Source organism: Artemia sp. Qi Xiang Cuo, chromosome 21, assembly GCF_049724085.1.
Source record: "Artemia sp. Qi Xiang Cuo chromosome 21, ASM4972408v1, whole genome shotgun sequence".
Taxonomy (NCBI): Eukaryota; Metazoa; Arthropoda; class Branchiopoda; order Anostraca; family Artemiidae; genus Artemia; species Artemia sp. Qi Xiang Cuo.
The window spans coordinates 45,054,388-45,079,046 of record NC_142814.1 but is presented as its reverse complement, the minus strand read 5'-3'; the positions used below and the strand labels follow the sequence as shown (position 1 = coordinate 45,079,046).

General features: G+C 35.1%; 1 protein-coding gene and 1 pseudogene across 2 annotated transcripts in view; one reads left to right on the top strand and one right to left on the bottom strand.

The window, feature by feature from the left end:
* The window catches only part of Atg7 (Autophagy-related 7), a 112,857-nt gene that overhangs the window by 65,633 nt on the left and 22,565 nt on the right, over window positions 1–24,659 (top strand). For both annotated transcript variants that reach the window (XM_089106522.1, XM_089106521.1), the window contains exons 10-12: window positions 7,196–7,311; window positions 18,114–18,267; window positions 22,401–22,520. In XM_089106522.1, the coding sequence (XP_088962648.1) occupies window positions 7,196–7,311; window positions 18,114–18,267; window positions 22,401–22,520 (390 nt within the window). The remainder of the gene's footprint in view (window positions 1–7,195; window positions 7,312–18,113; window positions 18,268–22,400; window positions 22,521–24,659) is intronic.
* On the bottom strand, window positions 2,229–3,933 carry LOC148939615 (man(5)GlcNAc(2)-PP-dolichol translocation protein RFT1-like; annotated as a pseudogene).

Below are 24,659 nucleotides of genomic sequence, written 5' to 3'. Positions count from 1 at the left end.
GGGATCTTTTTAAAGAATCTTTTAAAGGGGAACCCCTCTCCCTTCTGTGCAGTTAAGCATATGAGTGTAATGCATAAGTACATGAAATATGAAATGTAAGCAGACAAAATTTGCTCTCGTGCCCCCCCCCTCCTCCCCCTAAAAAATTAATTCTTTTTTATAATTTTTGTTGGATGGAAGAAGGAATATTTTCGGGGTGTTGGTAGGAAGGATTGTTGCGATAAGGAGCCACGCAAATGCAGATTTTTTTTTTTTTTTTTTTTTTGGCTTTCTTTTCTTCTCTTTTTAATTTTTATTCCCATGTTAAGGGGGTTACTCCCAGCTAGTGAATGCTTAAAAAGAGTTAGTTTTGTTGTTTTTTTGTGTTTCTTAAAAAAAAAAAAAAATTCGTATTGTGTGAAAAAAAAACAATACAAACATATGGAAATAATAGCGGACTCTCGATGTATCATAGTCTCCTTGGCTTTCCAGCTTTGTCTTTGAACCTATAACAACAGGTCTGACTTCGAACCTCGATTTCAAGCAATTCATTTTACGCAAAATTTTGATTATTTTAAATCTTTGGGTTTTTTGTATTCTACTCAAAATACCAAAAACCTCGATTTCAAGCAATATATTTAACTCAAAATTACTCGAACCTCGATTTCAAGCTGTAAATTATAATCAAAATCTTTGAGTATTTTATACCTTTGTGTTTTGAGAATTTTACTCAAAATACTCAAAACCTCGATTTCCAGCTATAAAGTTTACTCAAAATCTTTTAGTTCCGTTGAACTATGATTGTGGGATATACTAGTTCTTTCACATCACGCTGTAAATCCTTTCACTCCAGCATAACTTAAGACCTTATGTTACTTTATGTTGTCATACGGAGAGAATTTTGTCCGCCAGTACTTTGGAGATTTTAGTTCTGCTACGAATTTTACGTTACAGAGGTTTATTTTACGCTATAGAAAAGCTCAACATAGCAGCAACAAAATTTTCATATGAATTAGTAAACATTTTATAAAAAGCCTTTTACGTTTCATCAGAGTTCCATTCAAGAGTTCTCAAATCTAATCGTGATTGCAGTGGTAGCTGCAACCTAGTAAAGGATGAACCGGGATGAATAGTAACCCAAAATTAATTATTTTGAAATCAGATCGGATGGAAATAAAAATCACATAATTGGAATCGCCATGGCCAAAAATCCTATTCATGAGATTTACAGTCCCATGGCCTTTAAAGTAAACTGCTACATCTACTCACTTTTGGAATTAATGAAACACGGTATATAAAATGAAATCATTTTTTTTTTCACAAAAACTACATCTTAGCAGGATTACTAATGTCTTTAGTAATCCTGCTAAGAAAAAAGCTGAAGGCAATTTCCAGTGTGTATTTTACGTTACAGGAACTTCTCAATTATTTTTTTTTTTTTTACTTTAAAGATTTTCACTTTAAAGATTAATAAGGTAAGTCCGAATATTTTGGCATCATATTTGGAAGCCCCCATAAACGGAAAAAAATATAAAGAAAAAACAAGCTTAAACAAAATATGAAAAAACAAAGAAAATGCACAAACGCTTTATAAAAAACCAAAAGAAAGACGACAAATGAGTTTTAGTTAAATGTGAGTTTCCTTTCCTCTTTTTGTTTGGTTAAAGCGTTTGCGTGTTTTCTTTGTATTTAATGTTTTTTAAATCAAAACAGGAAGGGGTCGTATTTCATTATTCATTTGCGCTAGATTTAAGGAATATGACGATATTTCAGAGAATCGGGTAAAGGAAAACCAGTATGTGACGACAATATAGTGTCGTCATCAGAAATGTCGTCACCAGTGTGACGATATTTCTGGAAATCAGGCAGTGGAGTCAAATTGAAACATAATATTATCCGGAGGGGCGGGGGGAAAAATGGAGTCAATTTTCCCAAACCAAGTGAAAATGAGAGTTAAAACTGAAAAATGAGCCATATAGTATACTTGAGAAAACTGACCCCTTTTTGTGGATGCTTGAATTATAGAGGGTTGTCTTAGTTTTGACAACATTTTTGAAGATTTAAATTTAAGCTGGGGGGGGGTGCAAATTGGGTTCTGTGGGGGGACTGAGTTCTGAGGGGGAGGTAGTTGGCTCTATGGCTATTTTTATAAGTTTCCATACATTTGTTTTGTTTAGTTCGTCTTTTATCGTTCGAGTTATCTATTGAATAGCTTACTTTCAAGGTTTCAAAACTTAGACTTTTCATTTCTACTGCAAGGATAAAAACTTTCTAATAGATGGAGAGCAACTTGGATTAGAGTATGACACTTCGATTGCCGTTGACGTTGACACTCGTTGACCTTGTCTAGTTAGTGCGATAGTGAAGACTGGACGCTCAAAGAAAGAAAACTGAGTTTTGACCAAACAATTTCAAGTAATTCTGGTTCGTTCACACAAATCACTGAAAGGACACCACATAAACTAAGAATGCCAAGAAACAAGTGCGTCCAAGTTGTCGAAAATAACCCTGAGGCAGAACAAACTACGTATGAAAGCATCAAAGCAAATATTTCCCACTTATTTGGGGCTAAACCCTTTAAAGGCGAATAGAGAGTCCCTTCATATTGCTTGTTTATCAGGTAAAAACTTCGGGCAATCCGAAAAATCAGAGTTACTGCTTTTGCTATAACCAGGTCAGGGCTAGAATTAACAAGACATAGGGCAAATAATATATATACACCAAACGTAAGGATCATGAAAAAGCTGTTCTTGTCTAATTCAGCTTTACTGACAGTTGCAGTTGTGTAGCCTTCTGTGACGCCATTCAAAGCAAGAAGTAATATCAACCCACAATTTAATTGCATCAAAAAGGAGCCATACCACTAGTAAGCGATTCGCCTCCGTATGCAGCCAAAACTGTTTTGGCAAAAGGTACTCCAAATGAAATAACACTCAGTCCAAGTAAGGTCATAACTCGAAACAGAAGAAACAGGCTGTTGCTAGCTTCAGTAACAGCTTTCCTATCCTGCTGTTCCAGAGGGACTCTCTGGAGTATTTTTGTAAAATAGGAATAGGCACCGTCTTCAATGGGAAGAAGTAAAATTCTAACAGGGATTAATCCAAGATTACTGACGATATCAAAAACACCTTGCTCTGCCATCGTTAGTAAATATTTAATTGTCATTAGGTACTTCTCAGCTTCAGTTAGGGCTTGCTTTGCTAGTCCCTGAACAAAGAAACTCCAAACTAAGTTGGCAAGACGCCAATCTAAGGCTTCCTCACCAGCTGGAAAGTTGGGTAAAAATCCTGATAAACTCTGAATTGGCAATGCTGGTTCATCATTCTTTTTTCTTCTCCAAAATTCATAGTAGAAGAATCCCCAAAAGCTACAAAGATATAAAATAGAAACCCCAACTTGCCCAAAGTAACCTGCTTCAACGGCATACTGTGGTGCAAAATAAACGGTTACAGCCATGCCTAGCACCCGAAGTATCATTCCCAACGAATCTATCACAACTCGTAATTTTATGTACATAAATGCCTGTGAAAAGACATAGACAGGCTCAAAGAAAGACTCCAAAATACAACTAAATAAAATGGCAAGGACCCCGGGCCTGTATTTTTCAGCCAACTCACCCTCCGGCCAAGAAACTAGATTCAGCCAAATCCAGGAAAATACACAAGCTGATATGATCGTAGTTGTGACTGTCAGCCATACCAGGTTGATTATTTTTCTCCAATCATCTTTTTCTGAGCAAGATTGACAGACTCGTCTGAATGCTTCGCGGCTGACAAACAAGATAGTTGAAAACAACAGATGCAATCTAACATTTATGAGACCAAGAACAGCGACATCAACATTATGAATGATGATGGCGTTGAGAGCAAAGGTGATTATTCGAAGTGTAATCTGAAGTAAAATGTTGTAAAAGGTCGATCTTATACTGCTGTCCAAGACTTCTTGGGAATCCATTTCTAGTTTGAAGCTTCAGAGCTATACGCTACCAACCCTCAGAACATCATTGCTTATTCATCTGCCAGTCACCCCTTTTGTTTTGGCAATTAACTTTCACTCTTAAGACTACCGGAAATAACAGTTACCATTCCTGAACCACCTTCAAGAGGCAATTCTTCTTCACTTGATGTTTGTTTTTGTTTCTTTTTTAGTATTCTAAAATGTTTACTATTGGCAGAACTTAAGCTTTAAAAATCCATACAATCTACTCTAATAACATGAAACCGGAAATTTGACGTCACGCTGGAATGCGCTTAAGGGTTTAATGTCCATGCCACAGACCTTAGCGAGCACAGGGAGGTAACCTCAGGCAATTTTTGCTGGTCAGGAGGCGGGAGCAAGCGGAGGGAAGCAAAAAGGCAGCGAAATGTTTTGGTTACTATAGGTAGAACTTAAGCTGTAAAAATCCATACAATCTACTCTAATAACATGAAACCGGAAATTTGACGTAACGATGAAATGCGTTTAAGGGTTTAATGTCCATGCCACAGACCTTAGCGAGCACAGGGAGGTATCCTCAGGCACTTTTTGCTGGTCAGGAGGCGGGAGCAAGCGGAGGGAAGCAAAAAGGCCGTGAAGTTAGCTTTTCGCTTCCCAGTCGGTAGAACTATTAAAAAATTTGGCTATGTTAGTATAATTAGCGTATTATAAAGTGTTCAGTAAATCAAAGCCTTGACACTAAAAAAGTGAACTTACTTGGTTTGGTTTCTTAAAGGTTTCTAATAAAAGTAAAGGAAGAAATAATGGAAGCAAGTCCAAATTGAAATAGATAATTAATTATTCAGTGATTTATTTTCAGTGAACGCTGGGTATTTTTAGTTGTGTTAATTAATTTAAATTATTCTTAGGGATTATCCTTGTTTCTAAAAACATTCAAGGCTAATAGTAAGTCAACTGCTTAAAGGCTAAATCTAACCAAAAGAACAACTTAAAAATTCAGCAGAAATTCACCTAATTAATATGACTTCTGAGGGGTTCATATTTGAAAAAAATTACGCTTTTAAAGAGACTTAGTTTTGTCTTTCATTGTTTTTTTTTTTGTGCGATAGAACAGTGGATATGTTTGACTTTATTACTTGAATATTAAATTTTTAATATTTTACCTAATTATTCTTTGACAGTATTTCTACATTTAGTAACATGCAAATCTAATATCATAATTTTTTCAAATAATTATTATGTTTTAAATGTTGACCTTGTGTATTTGGGTTCCGAAAGGAACCATGCTATTTAAAAGAAATAAGAAAAAAAAACATTGCTCTTATAGTCTAGTAAAATGCGGTTTGACCTCAAACAAATTGCTATAAAAATGATTCTTTCACTACCAGACTAAAAATCATGTGCTGATTTACGAAAAATTAAGCAAGAAAAACGGGTTTTAATTTTTATAAAGCGAGTTTTGAAGTATTGTATTCACTGCTTTATAAAAATTAAAACCCGTTTTTCTTGCTTAATTTTTCGTAAATGGAAAAGCAGTGTGGTCTAAGAAATTATTTATGTGCTGATTCCAAATCCGAAAAGTTTACTGCTCTAGCTCTTTCACACATTTGAGTTTTTTCAGGTGAGGTTGAGGTTTCAGGTCAGGTGAGGGTTTTTAATGTAAAGAATGCCGTCCTGAAAAGACAATTCCGAATTTAGTGAAGTGGTTTAGGGGTTTGATTTAACACCCCTACATACATCAGAACATTACAGCAGCTTGGATTGCGGATAGAGAGGGTGAGGTAGTCTCTGAGGCAAATTTGAGGTACATAAAAATTAAAATTTTTCGAAAATCATCATCGTCCACGAGTTTCGAAGGATTTTCGCGGCTTCGATTCTTTGTCTGAAAATTCTACTTTCTAACTGATGCTGTTAAAGGTTTGCGGCAGATACAGAGGTAGATTTGAGGTTCAAGAATTCGATTTTACCTAAAACTTCGATTGTCCCGGGGCAGGATAAGATTTCGCGTGTCAAATACTTAATATTTTCTTTGATTGACTAATATTTTCCCCTTTTCTCTGAGGATTCTGCCAGCCAATTTCAATCTAAGTCCTTCAATTTTTAGATGACCAATTCTAGTCTAGAATGATGATTTGTTTAATCTGTAAGAAAGAAATACTCGAAGCGGACGATAAAGTTGTTGCGACTGAAGTAGGAGCGAGAAGCATAAACGAATCAAGTAAAAACTGAAAACGAAATGATGTGACGGTTGTTGTAGAAGATTGTTTTCACAAGTCATGCTGAAGTTCTTGCCAACAATTCTTTTGACTTAAAACATTTAGTTTCATGTTCATCAGCGAAAAAAAGACTGTAGAAATGATATCTAATCACATTTACTGGTATTTACTCAATCAACAGTTTTTGCCTCAACCTCAAATTCAACCTAAAAAAAACTCAAATTTGTGAAAGAGCTAGAGCGGCAAACTCTTCGGATTCGGAATCAGCACATATTTTTTGGTCGGGTAGTGAAATAATCATTTGTACAGCAATCTGTTTGAGGTTGACCCTTTTTTTGCACAAATTTCCTGGACTATTAAAGAATTGATATTGAACTGTATGCTCCAGTCTCTTTTTCGTAAGGAGATAACTTATATATTAATGCTAACTTGATTACAGCACTTATTTATTAGAATTAATTACTACTGCTATTTTTAACAACTCACTTTGGCATCAAGTCGCTTGAGGCCAACACAGTTGCGCATGCTCCTCCTCCACCCGAATTCAAAGCCTCCCTCTTTATACCCTCCCAAGAAGTTCCAATTCCCCTTAAGTCCTTCCTTGTGACTGTCTCCCACCCCATTCGGGGACTACCTGCTTTTTGTTTGACTCTAGATGATTGGCCGAAAAAGACGATTTTTAACTTTGTTTAATTACTCTTAGTTGTATTGTAACATTGTAACAATGTATGTAACTTTGCTAAAAGTATTCTTTGCTAAAAGAATAAAAATAGAAAGCTCATTTGTGGACCTAATGAAGGCCGTACCCAGAAGGGGCGTTAGGGGGGTTTGAACCCCCCCCCCTCCAAATGTTTGTTTGACTTGTAAAAAGGTAACAAAAATGGATAAAAAAAAAGTGTATGCGTTTTTTGAGGTTTTTTATGTAATCCCCCCCCCCCCGAAAAAAAATCCTGGGTACGGCCTTGGACCTAATTGATTTTACTGAATGGCTTTTATTTCAAAAGAATGAAAAAAAGAGAGAAAAACCCTGCTTCTAGAAGCTGATACTGAATCTTATTTTACAGTCTCTTCGGGGTAGAACTCTGGATCAGCAGTGTACAGTGACCCGGCCTGGCGTGTCCATGGTGGCAGCTGCCCTTGTTGTTGAGATTCTTGTTTCTGCCCTTCAGCATCCCGAAAGGTAATTAGGAATAATGTATTCAGGGACTAGAATACATCAGGGTACTTTTCACAAAAAAAAACACAAAGAAGTGGATATAAAGACGACAAACGGGTCTATGGGCAGTAAATGAAAACGAAGAAAAACAACAAAAATCGAACGAATATTTCGCCCGTATCTAACAAGGCGTCTTCAGCGTAGAAAAATAAAACTAAAAAATACTAACTAAAAGATAATTTCTTAAACAACATTGGCCTGACATAACACAGAGAAATAAAAACGAGCGAAAATGGGGTTTTTAAAGGCCAAATGAAAATACTGACAAAACAAAGCGAATATTTTGAGGGAATAAACGCCTCTCTTCTTCAGCGTTAAACAAAAAAAATTTAATAGTGCCGAAGAACAAACCAACAAATAAAACGTGGAAAGTCAATGTGAATGTGGAAAAAAGCCAAAAAATTAAAAGATGAATAAAATTCAATAAAAGCCAAAAATTGTAAGAATTAAAACCAGATACCTAACAACCATAAAAGTGATTCATTCACCAATACCCGTGATTTGCAAAGAAATTCAAATTGAACCGCCATCGACGGATACTAGCGAATAACTGAGAAATAAAAGAAAAACATTCATTCACTCAAACCAAAACGTAACAGCATTGAATGAGTTTGAGAGCTATGTCATCTGATCCCTGATTTTAATAATTGCATTCCTCGCAGACGCTCTTTGAGACAACTAGAGAAGTGACAACTCCTCTTTACAAAGAAGGAGAGTGATTAGAGGAATAATTTAAGTAACGGTCACTATGTGTGGGTCTTCTATAGACACCATACTCGTAACATGTATCATTTCGGTGCACCAGAACATCTAAGAAAGGAAGACACCTCTCTACCTCTGATTCCTGAGTAAATTTAAGTTTTGGATCCAAGGAATTGAGCAAGTGAAGATAAGAACCCAGAGACTCGTCACCATGCTCCCACAAATAAAAATATCATCTTTAAAACGAACCCAAAATTCAGGTTTACAAAAACTTTGCATAATAGCCCTTTCTTCAAGGTCTTCCATGAAGACCTTGAATATTCGCTTTTTTTTTGTCAGTATTTTCATTTGGCCTTTAAAAACCCCATTTTTGCTCGTTTTTCTTTCTTTATGAGTAACTTCAAATATATAATACACAATTACTAAACTTTGTATATTACTTAACATGCGTATATTATATATTTAGGTTAGTCTATTTTAGTTTTACATATATTTTTTAGTTTTAATTATTTTTTTGTTGTTGTTTTTCTACGCTGAAGACGCCTTGTTAGATACGGGCCAAATATTCGTTTGATTTTTGTTGTTTTTCTTCGGTTTCATTTACTGGCCATAGCCCCAGTTGTCGTCTTTACATACTTTTATTTGTGTTTTTTGTCACTGCTAACTAGTTCGAGTTTAGATCTTTTGTACTTTTCACAATTTGTTTTCAAGTGCCCCTGGATAGGGGGTGCTAAATAAAGAACGATAGGGCCTCTATGTGTTTTTTGCTCTTTTTTCGTCGACCTCATCGTATAGAAAAGATGGTCGTATAACTAATAGTAATCGTGCTAACTTCAATTTAACACATAGACATCTAAGAAATGTTCAGCCATCTAGAAATCCTGCAAAGAAACGAAAAAAAAGCAATACCTCTAGCGTTTGCGCTTTGAAAAACTGAAGAAGTTATATCAGATGTTTTAAAGAGGAATTGTCTCAGGATAGTTGTATGTCCTCATTTGACTGACTTCTTATTAAGTTACTACCACTACTTTAATTTATCATTACACATAATATATAATTATAATTAATATATAGTTATACATAATAAGGCTAGTATATATAAGATTATTATTAAATTATTGTATTAGAGCATTAACTACTTCTAAGACTAACTTGATAATGGTTACCATTCCTGAATTAGCTAGAAATGGCAATTTTTTTTAACGTGTTGGGCTATTTAATTTTTGTTACTATGGGCCGTGGTTCGTTTTTTACTTGGTTGGAACTACCGCTGCAACCACGACAAAAAGTCGTACAAAAAATCTTGCTGGTTCCCACTTTTCAGGCCTCTAATGAAAGAAGTCTTCAGAGGACTACTCTACACTTTACAGGTCGATGATAATTAATCGTCAAAGCTTGACCTCCTTGGTCATTTATCTGGGGCACAAGGAAAGCAGACCTGTTTTGAATGGGGTGGGAGTAGGTCATAATAAAGTATTTAAAGGAAATTGACACTTTGTGGAGGAGGTAAAGAGAGAAGTTTTGAGTAGATTTGAGTGAAGGAGGAGCTTGCTCAGTGATGCTAGCCTTAGGTGACTTTGTGCTTCATTTATGTGTCAGGAGTAATAGTAGTGTAGTAGCGTTACTAAACCTTCTAATTCCAGTCCATTAATGATACTCTTGCTGTTGAATTCTTGCTTTAGCTGTTCAGTACTCTGAACGGTGGGAATGGCAATGGGAACGGTGGGGATGGGAATGGGAATGATACGTTCAAGATGAGGTTCTTGTCACTGATTATAATTAGATCTGCAACTAAAAACTTGCATGGGATATTTGTACATTTTCTGATTGATTTTAAGTTGATAAAAACAAATGTCATCTCATCAATTTTTAAAATGACGCCACTTTTAAATAATGACGTATCACGTCGTTAGTGTAGAAATACTTATTAACTTAGAATATGTTATTATGTTTAAATATTTAAAAATGGCCTTAAAACTAAGGTGAAGACTATTAAATACATACAAATCTAACAGATTGAAAGCTGATAGCGACTAATTTTACTGACGAGATATAGAACATAGTTATATGGGGTACAAGGACGAAAATATATTTAAACAATCTTTTGTTCAAGTTGAAACATGTTTCAACTTGTTAAATAAGTACAGCATTTTGCCTTCCTTCTGCTGCACAATCAGTTTATATTCGATATTCAATCAATCAATGCTCTTATTATTATTTAACTCTAGAATATGGCTTACAGAGATTGTGTTATTTCGCCAGACAACTTCTGTTATGTGTGTGGTAAATACACAGTAAAAAAACAACAAAGAAATATAAGTAAGTTTGTGAAAAACAATTAAAGGCCTATTTCAAAATTAAATTAGGAGGTCAATATAAACCATGGACTCCACATAAGGTGTATAGAAGATGCGAGGAATGTCTTCTTTTAGGGTTTAAGGGTAAGAAAAAATCCTTTTGTCTTGGCATTCCTGTGCTATGGCGCGAACAGAAAAAGCACTCAACTTATTGCTATTTCTGTTCAGTTGCTATGGAAGTACTTAATGCAAAAAATAAACTGAAAATATCCGTCCCTATCTTGACTCGAGAATTCGTCCAGTGTCGGATAGTTCTGAAATACGTTCCACAGCCACATTTCGATTCCAATTTCGATGGTATCTTGAGCGAGCCAGAACGAACCAACTTTAGATTTTTTGTCTAAGATGAATTTGAACTTTTTTCTCCAAGTAAGTTTAAAAAGCCATCAAAGCCATGTTCAAAAAAAAAATTGGGTCTCGTCCACTTTCCAGTCTGATGAACCTTTACTTGTATGAACTAAATGACGTTTCAGGAACGAATGCGTAACCGTTAGGTATTACGTCCTCGGCAATTGGGTAGCTCAGTATGTAGTTTTTGGTGCTTTTTGAATCACCTAGTAAGAGATTTTGGTCTAGGACCATAATTTCATGAAATGACACTATATGCATGATGGTTTTAAAAAGGGAGGAACAGCAATACTTAAGGAACGGCTAGAGGTATTAAGTTGAAACTTTCAGGGTATGTTGAAGAAAATGGTCCAAGAGGAATCGTAGGGCAACCAGCTCCCCTTACTATCTTAAAGGCCCCCCTTAACACTGATAGAAATCTGGAAAGGCCAAATTTAGGCGTTTCCAAAGATGCATCTGAATTACTAGGATCAATACTAAAACACAAAAATTCACTATTATCTAGGACCTCACTTATGTGGTACAGAAATTAAGAGAGAAAATTTATTCAGTTTTCTCCAAAGAAGGTCATCTGGCTTATTGTAATAATATTTAGGGGCTTATGAAAATCTTTGAAATAAAATATGATTCCTCAGAATGGAGTATATTTTTTGACTCGTCTAAAACCAGCCTCAAAGCAATATTGTTCCATGTTGTTAATGGTATATTAATATACTTGTTAATGGTAATATATATCATTACCATTGTTGATGGTAATATAATGTTGATGGTAATGATGGCCAATATTGTTAATGGTAATATACTTGTATCTCGTCCTATGTGATAATCGGTTCATTTGAAAGGAAACTCCACGGCGACTTGCAAAAAGGGCCTAAGTTGACTTTACCTTATTTTACAGGAGAGCAAAATGAAAATAAAAAAGACTAAAAAAAAAAAATCTCTCACCTATCTGAATTTAAGGAATTTTAAAAAATTATTCCTAGTTAACTTTCTGATTTGAATTCACTGGGAATGTCCAAGTTGCTGAATTTTTCGTTACTTAGAAGATATGAGACTTGCGCTCTTTGTTACGCCCTTTTGGAACAATTTATTACTCGGTAAGAATTAAAGATAAAACCACTTTGAATAGACTAGTCGATAAATCTCTTCGAGCTTTTTCGGACCATATGTTTAACTCATTTTCGGGAAAGTGACTTAGTGCCCTTTTTTTCAAAACGTTACGCAACTATATAATGACTTGGCTTCAATTTTTTAGAAAATCAGATATCAAGAGCATCAGTGGACGGTCTGTGGTGACTTTAAAATAATAACCATTTTGTTGGGTCAGGAGGGAGGTTTTACAAAATATCCTCCTTTCTTTGTTTATGAGATTGTAGAGCAACACAGCTGCACTGGACTAAAACTGACTGGCCTCTTTAAGACAGTTTAATACTAGGCGAGAAAACCGACCAGAGGAAGTGCTATTACCACCTCTTCATATTAAATTGGGGCTTGTAAAGCGCTTTTACATTTCACTACCAAGAGAGTTTGTTTTAGATATATGTACGTCAAGTTCTCTAAGCTGTTGGATGCCAAGCTAAAAGGGGGAGTTTTCTACGGGCCCTGATATAAGAAAACTTCTAATTTATTCCTTCTTTTTGGAAATAATGGAAGACAGCATGGAATTCTTCCATGCTGTCTTCACAAAATTCTCTCGTATGTTGTGCAGGGGGGTTTTGGGGAACTCGAAGGACCTGACTGAAAACTATTGTAAAACTTGTACTTACAGCGTATGAAGCTCAAGGAGGTTCATAGGAGGTTTATAAAAGTTAATTTCTAAAATAGTAGATCTTACATGGTTTCCATATATTGGTAACATTTTTTTATTAGTTTGTAAAAAATACAAATATTTAGTTCATTGTAAAAATTCTTGTTTCTTTATTAAAATTCAGGATTTGTGACCTTCAAAAATATAATTCACCTTTCCTGTGGTGGCGCAGCGGGTTTGACCTTAGCTTCGTTATTGGGGATGCAGAGATCGAACCTCGCTGTAGCAATACTCTGTAGGGCTGACACAGGGACTTTAGTGGTCAAAAAGCATCATTAGTCCGATTAACTTATAATTCAGCAAAAATATGCCATGCCGCTGAAAAAATGGCGTTTTAATTGAGAAGGTCGACAAGTTCCATTTAGCAATTGGACACTAGTAAGTCTATTGCTATCAACAACTCAGACACAGAATAAGTCAAAGAGTTTGACCTACCGATAAGTAATGAAACTAAGCTTCGCCACTCAAGAAATAAAACAGTCAACACCATCTAGCACCTCCGCAGTAAATGCCACCAGTTAGCTCCATTATTAACACCCTTATTGCCATTCGTTTGTTAATGCCCTTGCTGTATTAATTTCTGTTTCGGTCGTTCTGTATTCAGAAAAGTCATCAGGATAATATTTCAGTGACTAAGATCACTTGAGGTATTTGACTCTAATTATTGCAAGTCAATTACAGTTAAAGCTCAATACTTGTAACTAATAACAGTGGGCATAGTTTCATCAAAGTCCTGGGGGGGGGGGCAAAATTTGTATCCAGTTTTCCCAAATCAAAGGAAAATGACAGAAAAGCTAAAAAATCCCCACAGTAAGGATTTCAGTAAAGGGACGACAATAATAATCCCCAATGGCAGAAAATACGACAACAGCAATGAAAATGATGAGGACGTAAGGCTCTGGAAAAGTTTAGGGGTCATATGGCTCAGTGTTCTTTCATAATAGTAGACGAGATGAGGGTAGTTTGATGAGAGCTGGTAAGTTGTCAGTAGCCCTCTTGATGAGAGTAGGTTTTCCAAGTGTTTTTACATAAAGGATCGATAACATTCATAATAAATGGGGCCTATGCTACTTTCAGTATATATAGCTGAAACCGAGTAAAGAACAAACCTCGGCACATTGTAACTAAAAGTTAAGATAATAAAATCATGTTTAAATGGAAGTTTGCTGCCTGAATCTTTCAGGTTCGTCTCTTAATATTCCAAATAAGTTAAAGCCATAGGCTTTTCTCTGTTTGTAATTTTTTCTCTGTTCAAGCAGTTTGGGGTAACGAACTGTATTGTAAGAACGACTCGTCTCAATAGTAACCGAAACTCTTGAAAACAGAATTTTAATAAGAATAGATACATCAAAAGAGTCGGATTTTTATGCTAATTTTAAATAAATAAGTGTCATCATGTTCAGTCGTACCCATCAAAAGTTAAGAGCCTGAGGAAATTTGCCTTATTTTCGGAAAAAGGGGGAAACACCCCCTTAAAATCATAGAATCTTAATGAAAAATAGACCATCAGATTCAGCGTATCAGAGAACCTTACTGTAGAGTTTTCAAGCTCCTATCTGCAAAAATGTGGAATTTCGTATTTTTTGCCAGAATTTATTTTAGAGAACGACCTCTGGCCCGTGTTAACTGAAATAATCTATTGACAAGATAACTTGAAAGCAACATCTTCTGAAAGTTGCTTCTCTAAGGTATGTTATCCAGAGGATCAGTCTAATTAATCATTACTATAAAAATTCAATGAAACTTACATAGTCCCCGTTTATAATGAACTATATCGATCCTTAATGCAACCAGGAGAAAAAAAAACTTATTAAATGGATGATTCTTTGATGCTTTAACAGGTAGGAAGAATTGAATTCACAACAGAATTTCTTAATTAAATTGAAATTTTTTATCTCATAATTGAGATAAGATAATTAGGCGTTTTAAGCAATTTCATAAGGCCTAGAGAGCAAATGAAAAACCTAGACCGTCGAATGTGATATGACGGATCCGAGCAGCTAAAGCAAAAGCTATTAAAAACGTCTTAAGTAATGATAAACAAAATGAAGAACAGAGAAATATACAGTTAGAATACGTGCCTCAACGACAATTACAATTATTCGATTTGGCCGAGTCACGACATAGGCAATAATGCTCCTAAACTAATGAATCATCACATGTTCAATAACACATTATTTATTATTAGTTACTGCAGCCTAGTGGCTTTGGAGCTTACCTTTCCAATTCGAGAGGTTTGAGAGGCGTGAGTTCTAGTCACTTAGCAGTAACGACTATTGAAATCCGACATTTTTTTCCTTTGATTACAGTATAACTTAATAGCATTGATAGACACGCGCTTTTCAATATGAGAATAACGACTATATTGACAAAAAGCCTTACTTTCTCATGTTTAGACAATTGTGTCATGTTTATTTTACTTGTGTAAAGTTGGCACTGTGTCTTTATTTAGCCTACTTTGTATTGTAATGTTAGATTATTAATGATAGACCAGAAAGAACCCTTGCATAGTTTTGTCTTTTTAATCATAAGTATTTTGTGGGTACATGAAATGGAATTCATCGCATAAGAAATAGTTTCTCTATTTCTCGATACTAGTTTGAAATTCAGTTGTCCTAAAAAAGAATGTTGTTAAACTATAAAATATTTATGACGTTAGCTGTTTCAGGCTTGTAGGTAAGGAATATCTTAGCCGTTTTGTAATAATGCAACCCAATGGATATCAATTCCAGTATTTCGACTTCTACTGATCTTTCTGTAAATCTGCGGTATTTGATGTATGTCTATGGACTAGACCAGTGTTACCAGGGGGTCTGATTTAAAGATGCGCCGCCATAAAAGTGGAAATGCTCCAATGGCTCCATTTTTCTTATGAAAATGCTCCAAATGAACTATTTCCCATTCATTTGGCGCATTTCCAAAAACTAACAAACAAGTATTTGTCCAATAAGAGAGTCATACTTACTCCTGCCATTTACCCGTGCAGCCATTTAAACATTTGCCTCTCAATTACTTGGACTATCTGTCTTGGCTTTTTCTACAATTACCCATGCGTTGATGCCTATTGCAAAATACTTGGTTTTCAATTCAAAATCAACGGACTTGGTTGGCAATTATGTTGTGCCGATAATGTGCTGATTTTGAAAATTCAAAACATAACCGTCTCAAAAAAGCGCCGAAGTGGCGCAATTGCACCCCATTTGGCCACTCTACTACAGACGTCAAACTGAAATAATTGTGTCTGTGCTACAGATACAAGAGCGCAGTCACAGAATTTTATGGTAAAAGCGTAATCCTGATGAAAATGTCATATAGACCTTTTCCTTATAATATTTACCCCAAATCACCAGAAAATTCTGCTACAAATGCTAATTTTTGGTTTGACGTCAGTGGTTCGTCATACCCAAATCTTGATACGATGTTATCTGCGACTTCTTTCGTCTGGGGTAATCGGCATTGGTATTTCTTGTTATTTATTCCAGAAACTTTTTCCGCAAAATAAGCTGTTTTTTTTAAAGAAAAGAACTCCATTAAACCAAAAATGAGCAAAAATGAAGTCAAATAATTTTCCAAGCGTAAAACTAGCACAAATCACTATCAGTAAATAAATTAAACCAAAAACGAACAGAAATTGCAATGCCTTCTGGTTGTACCCTAACCATGCCAAACAAATAAACGTTTAAATGGGGGTAAGTCCATTTATTAGACAGTGAAAAACTGACACAAAAGTCTGGATACTTTGATCACATATACAGCGATCTTCATCAGCAGAAATACTAAAGCTGTATATGTGATCGAAATATCCAGATTGTCACGTTGATGGACTCTATCCCACAGAGCGCAGCAAGGTTAATAAGAAAACACGGAATCAAATGGGGAAGTAAAACTCTCATAGACTTAGATATTATGGTGATGATTTTAGTATCCTAGATGCAAATATCAGCAAAATGAAAGAACTTTTGGAAGTTTTGCGAAAAATGGAGCAGGATTTGCTAGATGTTTTCCGGATAAATTGCCTACCGATTGTTTTGGGCGAGCCGACTGACTTACCGTATCTCAAACACTAAGATGTACCGAAAATGTGGTTCAACTCTGCTTTCTAGGCTTATAATGACAGAAAGGTTGACAACAAGAACAAGTTTTCTTGTTCAGTTGTACCGAAAAACTCTGCTTTCTAGGCTTATGATGACAGAAAGGTCGAGAACAAGAACAAGTTTTCTTGTTCTGTTGTACCGAAAAATGTACCGAAAAACTCTGGTTTCTAGGCTTATAATGACAGAAAGGTTGAGAACAAGAACAAGTTTTCTTGTTCGGTTGTACCGAAAAACTCTGCTTTCTAGGCTTATAATGACAGAAAGGTTGAGAACAAGAACAAGTTTTCTTGTTCGGTTGTACCGAAAAATGTACCGAAAAACTCTGCTTTCTAGGCTTATAATGACAGGAAGGTTGAGATCACTAGAACAAGTTTTGTGGATGAAGCATAACAGATTCCCAAAGTTTTTCCTTTCGGCCTACCGCCTATGGCCAAACGAAAAGGAGGTCGCCCCAGATTTGGGTGGAAGAATATCCTAAGGAAAGATGCAAGGGAAATGGAACTTCTTGGGAGGGTATAAAGAGGGAGGCTTTGATCGGGACGGAGGAGTGTGCGTAGCTGTATTAGCATGAGGTGGTTTGGTGCTACCATGAGTTGTTAGTAGTAGTAGTATGCTCCTTGCATACTTTCTGTGTTGGGATTAGGAAAAGTCCATTAGACAGACAGTGTGTAACTTCTAGGGAATATTTAGTTCTAGTTGTACAACAGTTATTATCCGTTCTAAAGATGTTTTTAGGGAGGATTCTGGCAAGTTAAGGGACGGTTCTTTCATAGGATTAACTTCCGCTCAATTTCACTTAAATATATTTGCCCCCTCTTCCTCCCAACACCTTCAAGAAACAATCCAAGTAAGAATTATAAAGGCTATGATTTAGTGTAACAGTTCTTAGCTGCTTGGCAGATTTACACTCAGCAGTTTTACTATTCATAAGAACTGGGCTTTGTAATGAGAACCGTTTCATCCTTACAAATTTAGATCATTTGAACTGTCATAAAAAGCACTCCTTTTTCGTGCTCCAGGTTCATCACAAATTTCCTCTGAAAACATTTTGAAGTCGACAACGAAGTCGAAGTCCGACAACATTAGAGAACTCTACTAACATTCTTTGACTCGTAGAGACTAAATCATTATTTAAATTTGTATGGAAAAGTATTGTTTAGACGGTGAACACAGGTTTATAATAATTTGATTTTTGATTCGTTTGTTTTACTTATTTATCCTCGATCTTTTCACTTTTAACTACTTGCTTGTTCTGTTATTTTTGTTTTGTTTTGTTCTTTTACTCATTACTCTTGTTTTCGTTACTTTTAGTTTCTTATTGCGCACTAAGCTTTTGAATGCAATAATTGACCATTGTTTGTTTTATATTTTTTCTTTTTAGTTTTTTTGTGATAAAACCATTTTTTCATTCTATTTTGAATCAAGAAAGCCTTATTTTATTTGTTTATTGATTTTCAGTTTTGACGCACCCTCAGCTATTTCCTCAGATGTTTCAGACATAGAAGGACCTTTGGGATTAGTGCCACATTGTATTCGTGGTGATATTTATAGCCATAACATAGTATTACCTGCAACTGAGGCATTCAATAAATGCTCCTCTTGTTCTGATATCGTAAGTTGTTTTTTTTCTCTCTTTCTCTCTCTTTCTCTCTTGCCCTCTCTCTATTTCTTTTCTTTAAGTCATTCAGTTGATGATAATTGGTAATCATTTATTTATACATAGTGATATTTCTTCGAGGGGACTTTCTTTGGTTTGTTCCTTGTACTGTTGAACATTTATAATTTTATTGGTTTATTTATTTTAGATGACTATTTTGACAAAGGCCTTTTAATCCATGGCAAAGTTATAAAATTTGTTTACAATTTTGAATTGTAAAGAAAGTTAATAATGATTTTAAATTGTAATAAGGTTTCCAATTTTAAAGTTATGAATTGGGGAACGTAGATTCTTGCTTCGTAAATCTTCCAAAGTCGAAAATAAAATGTATGAACTGATTAAAAAGTAGTATTGTTTAATTTGGTTCTGTACCTCTTCAAGATGACCTGAAAAATAAAACTTAATACCAATCCCCAAAATTCTATCTATGCTCTTTAACAACCTGGATACACTTACATTATTTCGTTTTAGTTAAATTGTAAGAGCAGAAGTAGTTATAGTATAAACTTAGTGAATTTTATATATTTGGAATTAAAGTAAAGAGCAAACTCTTTTGCTTATCTATTGCTGTCAAAATTCTGTTTTTTAGAGTTTGGGTTACTATTGAGTTGAGTCGCTCCTTACTTACAGTTCGTTTCCACGAACTCTTTGAATTTTTTTTATTATTAATGCGGTTAAAGTAGGAAGCGACGTTTATTGACTGTTCTATCTGGAATCAGAAGATAAATAGTGTTTTTTTTTAATTCCCATTTATAAAGACTTGTTTTTATTTATTTTTTTTTATTCTCAAAGGGGATAGGTCTTGTAGCTTGTCAAGGCTGTGGAAGATAATGATATTTAAGGAAGAAATAAGGCTCCAAAAGTGGATTACGCAGGTGATTCGATTGCCCTAGATAAGAATGTTAGTGACATAAAAATATGAATTTTTAAAAGGTTTTGAGAGCTCAGTGTGCAAGATTAGGTTTGGGTACTAATTTTAGATGACTATGCGATCGGGGATAAATGTCGATTTTTGCCCCTCTCTCCATCATCACTTGCAAGTAAAAAAATACCTCAGTTTGGTGTCCCTTCAGAGGCTGCCCTGGGGGTCGGTCGTCCCCTTGCCCCCCTCTAGATACGCCATTGTTTCCAGAGTGGTTCTATAAGAACACCTTTAGATACTCGTTTAGAGACTGGAAGTCAAACAATGCTCTACACCGGAAATGTAGTTTGGTTTAACTTTCCAGGACTATAATAAAAAAAAAAAGTTCAGGGATTATGTGATACTATACAAATGAAGTATGCAAGGTTGCCAAAAATAGGCATTGAAAGAGAAATGGAGAGGAGGGGAGCTTGTGAATGATGGATTTAGTTTTGGTTTCGGATTGTATTACTACCGTGATGGAGTCGGCTCCTCTGCTTTCACTCGGCTTTTGTCTGTTTTGTTCTCTTTTGAATTTAAAACAGCCTAAAATTGGTGAAGTACAGGATAAAAATTACGTGATGAAATTTGGGAGTAAACTATAGAAAACTGAATAGTTTGGATAAGAAGAAGGTACTATCCACTCTTTTCCCAAGCCTTACTGAACTAAACCCTATGCTTTCCAAAAGCCAGAATATAATTTGTACTTTACTGAAAAAATTCAAATGAATTTACTGAAAGAAATGTGAATTGTCAGTTTAATATACATATGCTAATATTTATTCCTTGAGATCTTAGTTAGTATTTGTTTTCTTAAATTTATAGATAGAAACAGTTAAAAAAATTTCTTTCAGTAAAATAAAAATTATATTCTGAATTTTAGAAAGCATAGGGTTTAGAACACTACTCAGATTGATTTCTGCTCGTTTTGAGTTTGACTTATTTTAATAAATAAGTTTATTATTCTAGGAAGTAATTCCAGCAAGGTGATGGCTACTTTCTTAGTTGCATCGTTTTTGAAAAAGATTTGAAGTTGTCCAAGTTTTATTTTTAGCTCCAATAAAGAAAACAACCGACAATCCTCTGAACAGAAAAACTCCTCTTTAACTTTTTTTATTTTTTATTGCTTTCAAACTCCTGAACAGAAAAATGCTCTTACCTCATGGCTTTTCTCTGTTTTGTTCTTGTTTGAATTTAAAACACAGAAAAATTGGTGAATTACAGGATAAATATTACGTGACGAAATTTAGGGAGTAAACTGTAGAAAACCGAATAGTTTGGATAAGAAGAAGGTGCCATTTTTTTTTAATAAATGGAGATCTTTATTACATAACTAATATATACAAAAAAAAACACGAAGCCAAGTATTCTCGGCTTGTATGGCTACTCCTAGAATACTCTACATTACACATATGCATCGGGTTACCACACCTTCCAACTACCAGCATATCAACACAGCATTATAATTATAATTCTGCTCGAAAAAAAAAATAACTCATACTCATACAAGCAATGACGGCTTAACTGGAAACGGAAATCAGTCCTATCTAACTCATTTTTCAACAAAGAAGGCATTTCACAGCGCTGGAAGAATATGGCGACTGGAAAATACTGACCTTGTCGACACCCTCAGTGGTCTCCTATACTGACTTACCTGTCTAGTTCCATAACTCTGAAGATCCGCAGCAGTAGAAAATATATTCCAAAAGTAAACCGGAACAAAATGATTAATAATATCAAACATAAACCAAACCTTATAAAACTTACTTAATCCAGAGAACGGCAGTATTTGGACGCGAGAATAGATGGATCTTACAGAAGTTCGGCTCTCAACCGCTCAACCTCTCAACCGCATATATCACTCTCATCGCTCGGTTTTGTAGTGACCGCAACTGCTTAAGATGGTTCGAAAATGTATTAGACCCTATCGAACAACAATACAATAAATATCGATTGATTAGTGAAAAATAAAGAAGCCGTAATACTTTTTGAAGAAATTGGTATTTCAGTTTTCTTAACAATCCTACATTTCTTGCAATCTTCGAGGATATCAATCAATCAATCAATTTATTAATACTAAAAACAAAACAATTACAAACTTAAAGTTTATACACGCCCAAGAAGCTCAGCTTGTAAAGGGCCAACAAAACAAATTAGACACTATTATAAAGCACATAAAAAAACAGAAAAAAAACATACTCAAAAAAAAAAAAGGATCAAGAGACATTTATGAAAATAGAAGAATTAACAGGAAACTTCACAAATAACTGAAAAAAAATATATAAACGAAGAAGAGATTGAAAATTAGGATTAAATATATAAAAAAAAAAAAATCAGAGAAATATATTGAATGAAAAAAAAGACATATAAATTTGGATGAAATGATAAAAAAAGAGGAAAAAGGGGGAAATACTATACTGGAAATACCCAGTGAGAAAGTGCCTTTGCAGAAAGAGATAGAGGGACATCAGGAGGGATGGAGTTCCATGGTAAAATAGATCGATAAACAGGAGACCTCTGACCTGCTGTCGGTAAAATGAACCTGATTCAGCGATCAGGTAAAATTACCTGATCGCTTAGGTAAAATGAACCTGCGATAAGAGCTACGTAAAAAAGAAGAGTACCTACCTGAGCCTGACAGAAAGAAAAACTGCTGCAGAGATGGTGGAAGTGTACCTAGAAAAGCAGAATGTGCTAAATAAAGGTAACTTTTACCACAATACGATCCAGCGGAGCTAGTCCAGTATCATTATAAAGATCAGAGGAAGGATAAAAACGAGGTGGAAGAAAATTAGCCTTTACTGCCCTATTTTGGGCTCTTTGAAGTGAGCAGAGAAGAGATTTATTAGTACAACCCCAGACAGAACAGCAATAAGAAAGGTAAGGAAAAATAAAAGCATAATAAAGAGAAAACATAACATCTGGGGGAAGAAATGAGTTATATGCACTGAATGAGTTATATGCACTGATATGCACTGAATGTGTTCTGAAAAACACATTGTTTCATCAATTAGAACGCCTATATATTTCACGACTATTCTTCGTGATTTGACCGATTCATCAATATCAAGTTCTTTCAGCCACGGGTAATAGTTTGCATCCACTATGTCCCCAAGCTTTACTGAACGTGTCTATATGCAGGTATGGAGGACTTGAGGCAGATAAATTTAAGTCAGTTTTTTTTCAGGTTGTTGAAACCTACAACAAAGAAGGTTTTGAATTTTTGAAGCGAATTTTTGACAATCCGGTCGAGTTGGAACAGCTTACAGGTTTAGACAAGCTTCAGGACGTGTCTGGGCTTATTGGGGTATGTTTTCCATCGTTTTTCTATCTTTAAAATTTCAATTTCTGATTATTTGTTGTTGTTTTTTTCGGTATTTTGAAATTGAATGTTCCACCAAAGAATGGGGAAGTCCGAATATAATAGCTTAATCGTTTTTCGCGCAGATTGAATTTTAACCTAACCTTTCTAATTTTACCCAAATAAATATATTATATATTTTTCATGCGTTTATTTATTCTTGAATTTGTCGCTGTCAATTCTTATGGGTAAACGGTTGTAACAAGAGTGACGCTAACAGAGGTATATAAGCCGTGTCTAAAATAGGAGAAAAAGGTATCATCTTTGAGGGTCCGTAAAGAGCTTAAAATTGAATTTGCGTCAAAAATGATTATTATATTCGGAAAGAGCGTAAAAAGGCATCAAGTGGTATGCTCACTTTATTCGTAGATCATTTATATGAATTATGCAATATTTACCATTCTGTTTATTTTTTCAAGCACCAATGACAGAATCGCTTAAGTAACCCCCCTCCCTTCATCTACTGGAACAAAAATCTTAACTTTAGGTCTTACGAAAATATGAAACGCAAAACTAAGTTTAAGTGCTGCTTATATTAAGGTTGGTACAAAATGGTTAACTGGTATTTAGTGGTCGGCCTACATAAGGTATTTTAGCAATGTCAATAAGAAAAAAAATGTTCTTATTATATTTGAGTGACGTCAATCTTTTTGCAGAAAGTATAAACAATTCATGGATTTCGAACGCAGCAAACTTGTCTGGTAGCGAACCCGCGGTGCATATGATCGACTCTCTTTAAACGAGCAATAATTGTGTATCTATGCATTTTTTGTGCCAAAAAATGGCACATTGCCAAAAATGGCACATTAATATTTTTTGGTCTGAAAAACTAGATAGATCTCGAGTATAGGGACCTTTGTTTAGGGCCTTAATTTTTTAAAAATATGTTTGACGTGAACGGCGCCACATTCATGGGCATATAAAGAGCAAAGAATATATGATAGTATTGCAATGACGTCATGGCACAATATAAAAGGCTGAAAATGGTACGTCGTTTGAACAACATTAATAAAGAAAATTCTTGTTACATATAAACTACAACCACTACTTTGTCACTTTCCCTTTAAATTAAAACTAGAATGAGCTTTACGTGAAGGGATTGCATTTTCCCAATTGATGGCGCCTTTACAGCTTTGGCAAACCTATTAAAAGTATTTCATTAGCATAAAAATAAAATATGCTGAAAGAACGACCCAAAACAACACACAATTGTTAAAAATGATACGAAAGGACGACTCGAAAAGCACAAATTTATAATTTTGGAAATGATACGTCGTTTGAACAACACAAAGACAATTTTGTATAATAACCAAGACCCACAACCGTGACAAGGCCATTCCGAACAGCTAAAGCAAAGGGCGCGGAAAAAATGTTTAAGGTTGAGTGAAAATGAAGCACAAAGAAATACATGGTTAGAAGACCAGCGAAAGCGAGAATCGCAACGAATTTAACACTAAAATGAAGTACAAGAAATTTTCGATTAGAAGATAAGCGAAAGCGAGGATCGCAATGAATCAAAAATAAAAATGAGGTACCAAGAAACATGCGGTTACAAGAACAATGCTGTGATAATATTCGACGGCAGCAAGCTATGGCACACAACCCAGTACTAACCTACAAAGATGCCGTAAACCACACAAGTGTTAATTACAAGCCATTAGGACCCTTCAACGCTATATTCACTGTTGAGTACTCCATATCCCCCAAGTTAGAGTATCAAATACAGATGAATCATTTGGTAATTCCTGCTTGTTTCGTCTAATTGTGTTACCACCTCCATAATTTACAAAGGAATGTGGTTAAATATGTTTTTCGACACGGATGAGGATGTTGACGCACGCCTTGCACATCCTTTAAATTATTGGATCCCTTTTACCTTAATGAATTTGTTTGAAGAAATATTGCAAGACCAAAATAATTATGCCAAAGGTTATGTGGGGATGCGAAAAGTGGAGTATGATATAAATCAACGTGCTGCTTTACTGGGACAACAACCTCCAAATGCACAGCACATTTTTACTGTGTAAGATGGTCTTCATTATAGACGGTTAAACCCTCCTACATGTAACAAAGTATGCGTTGTTT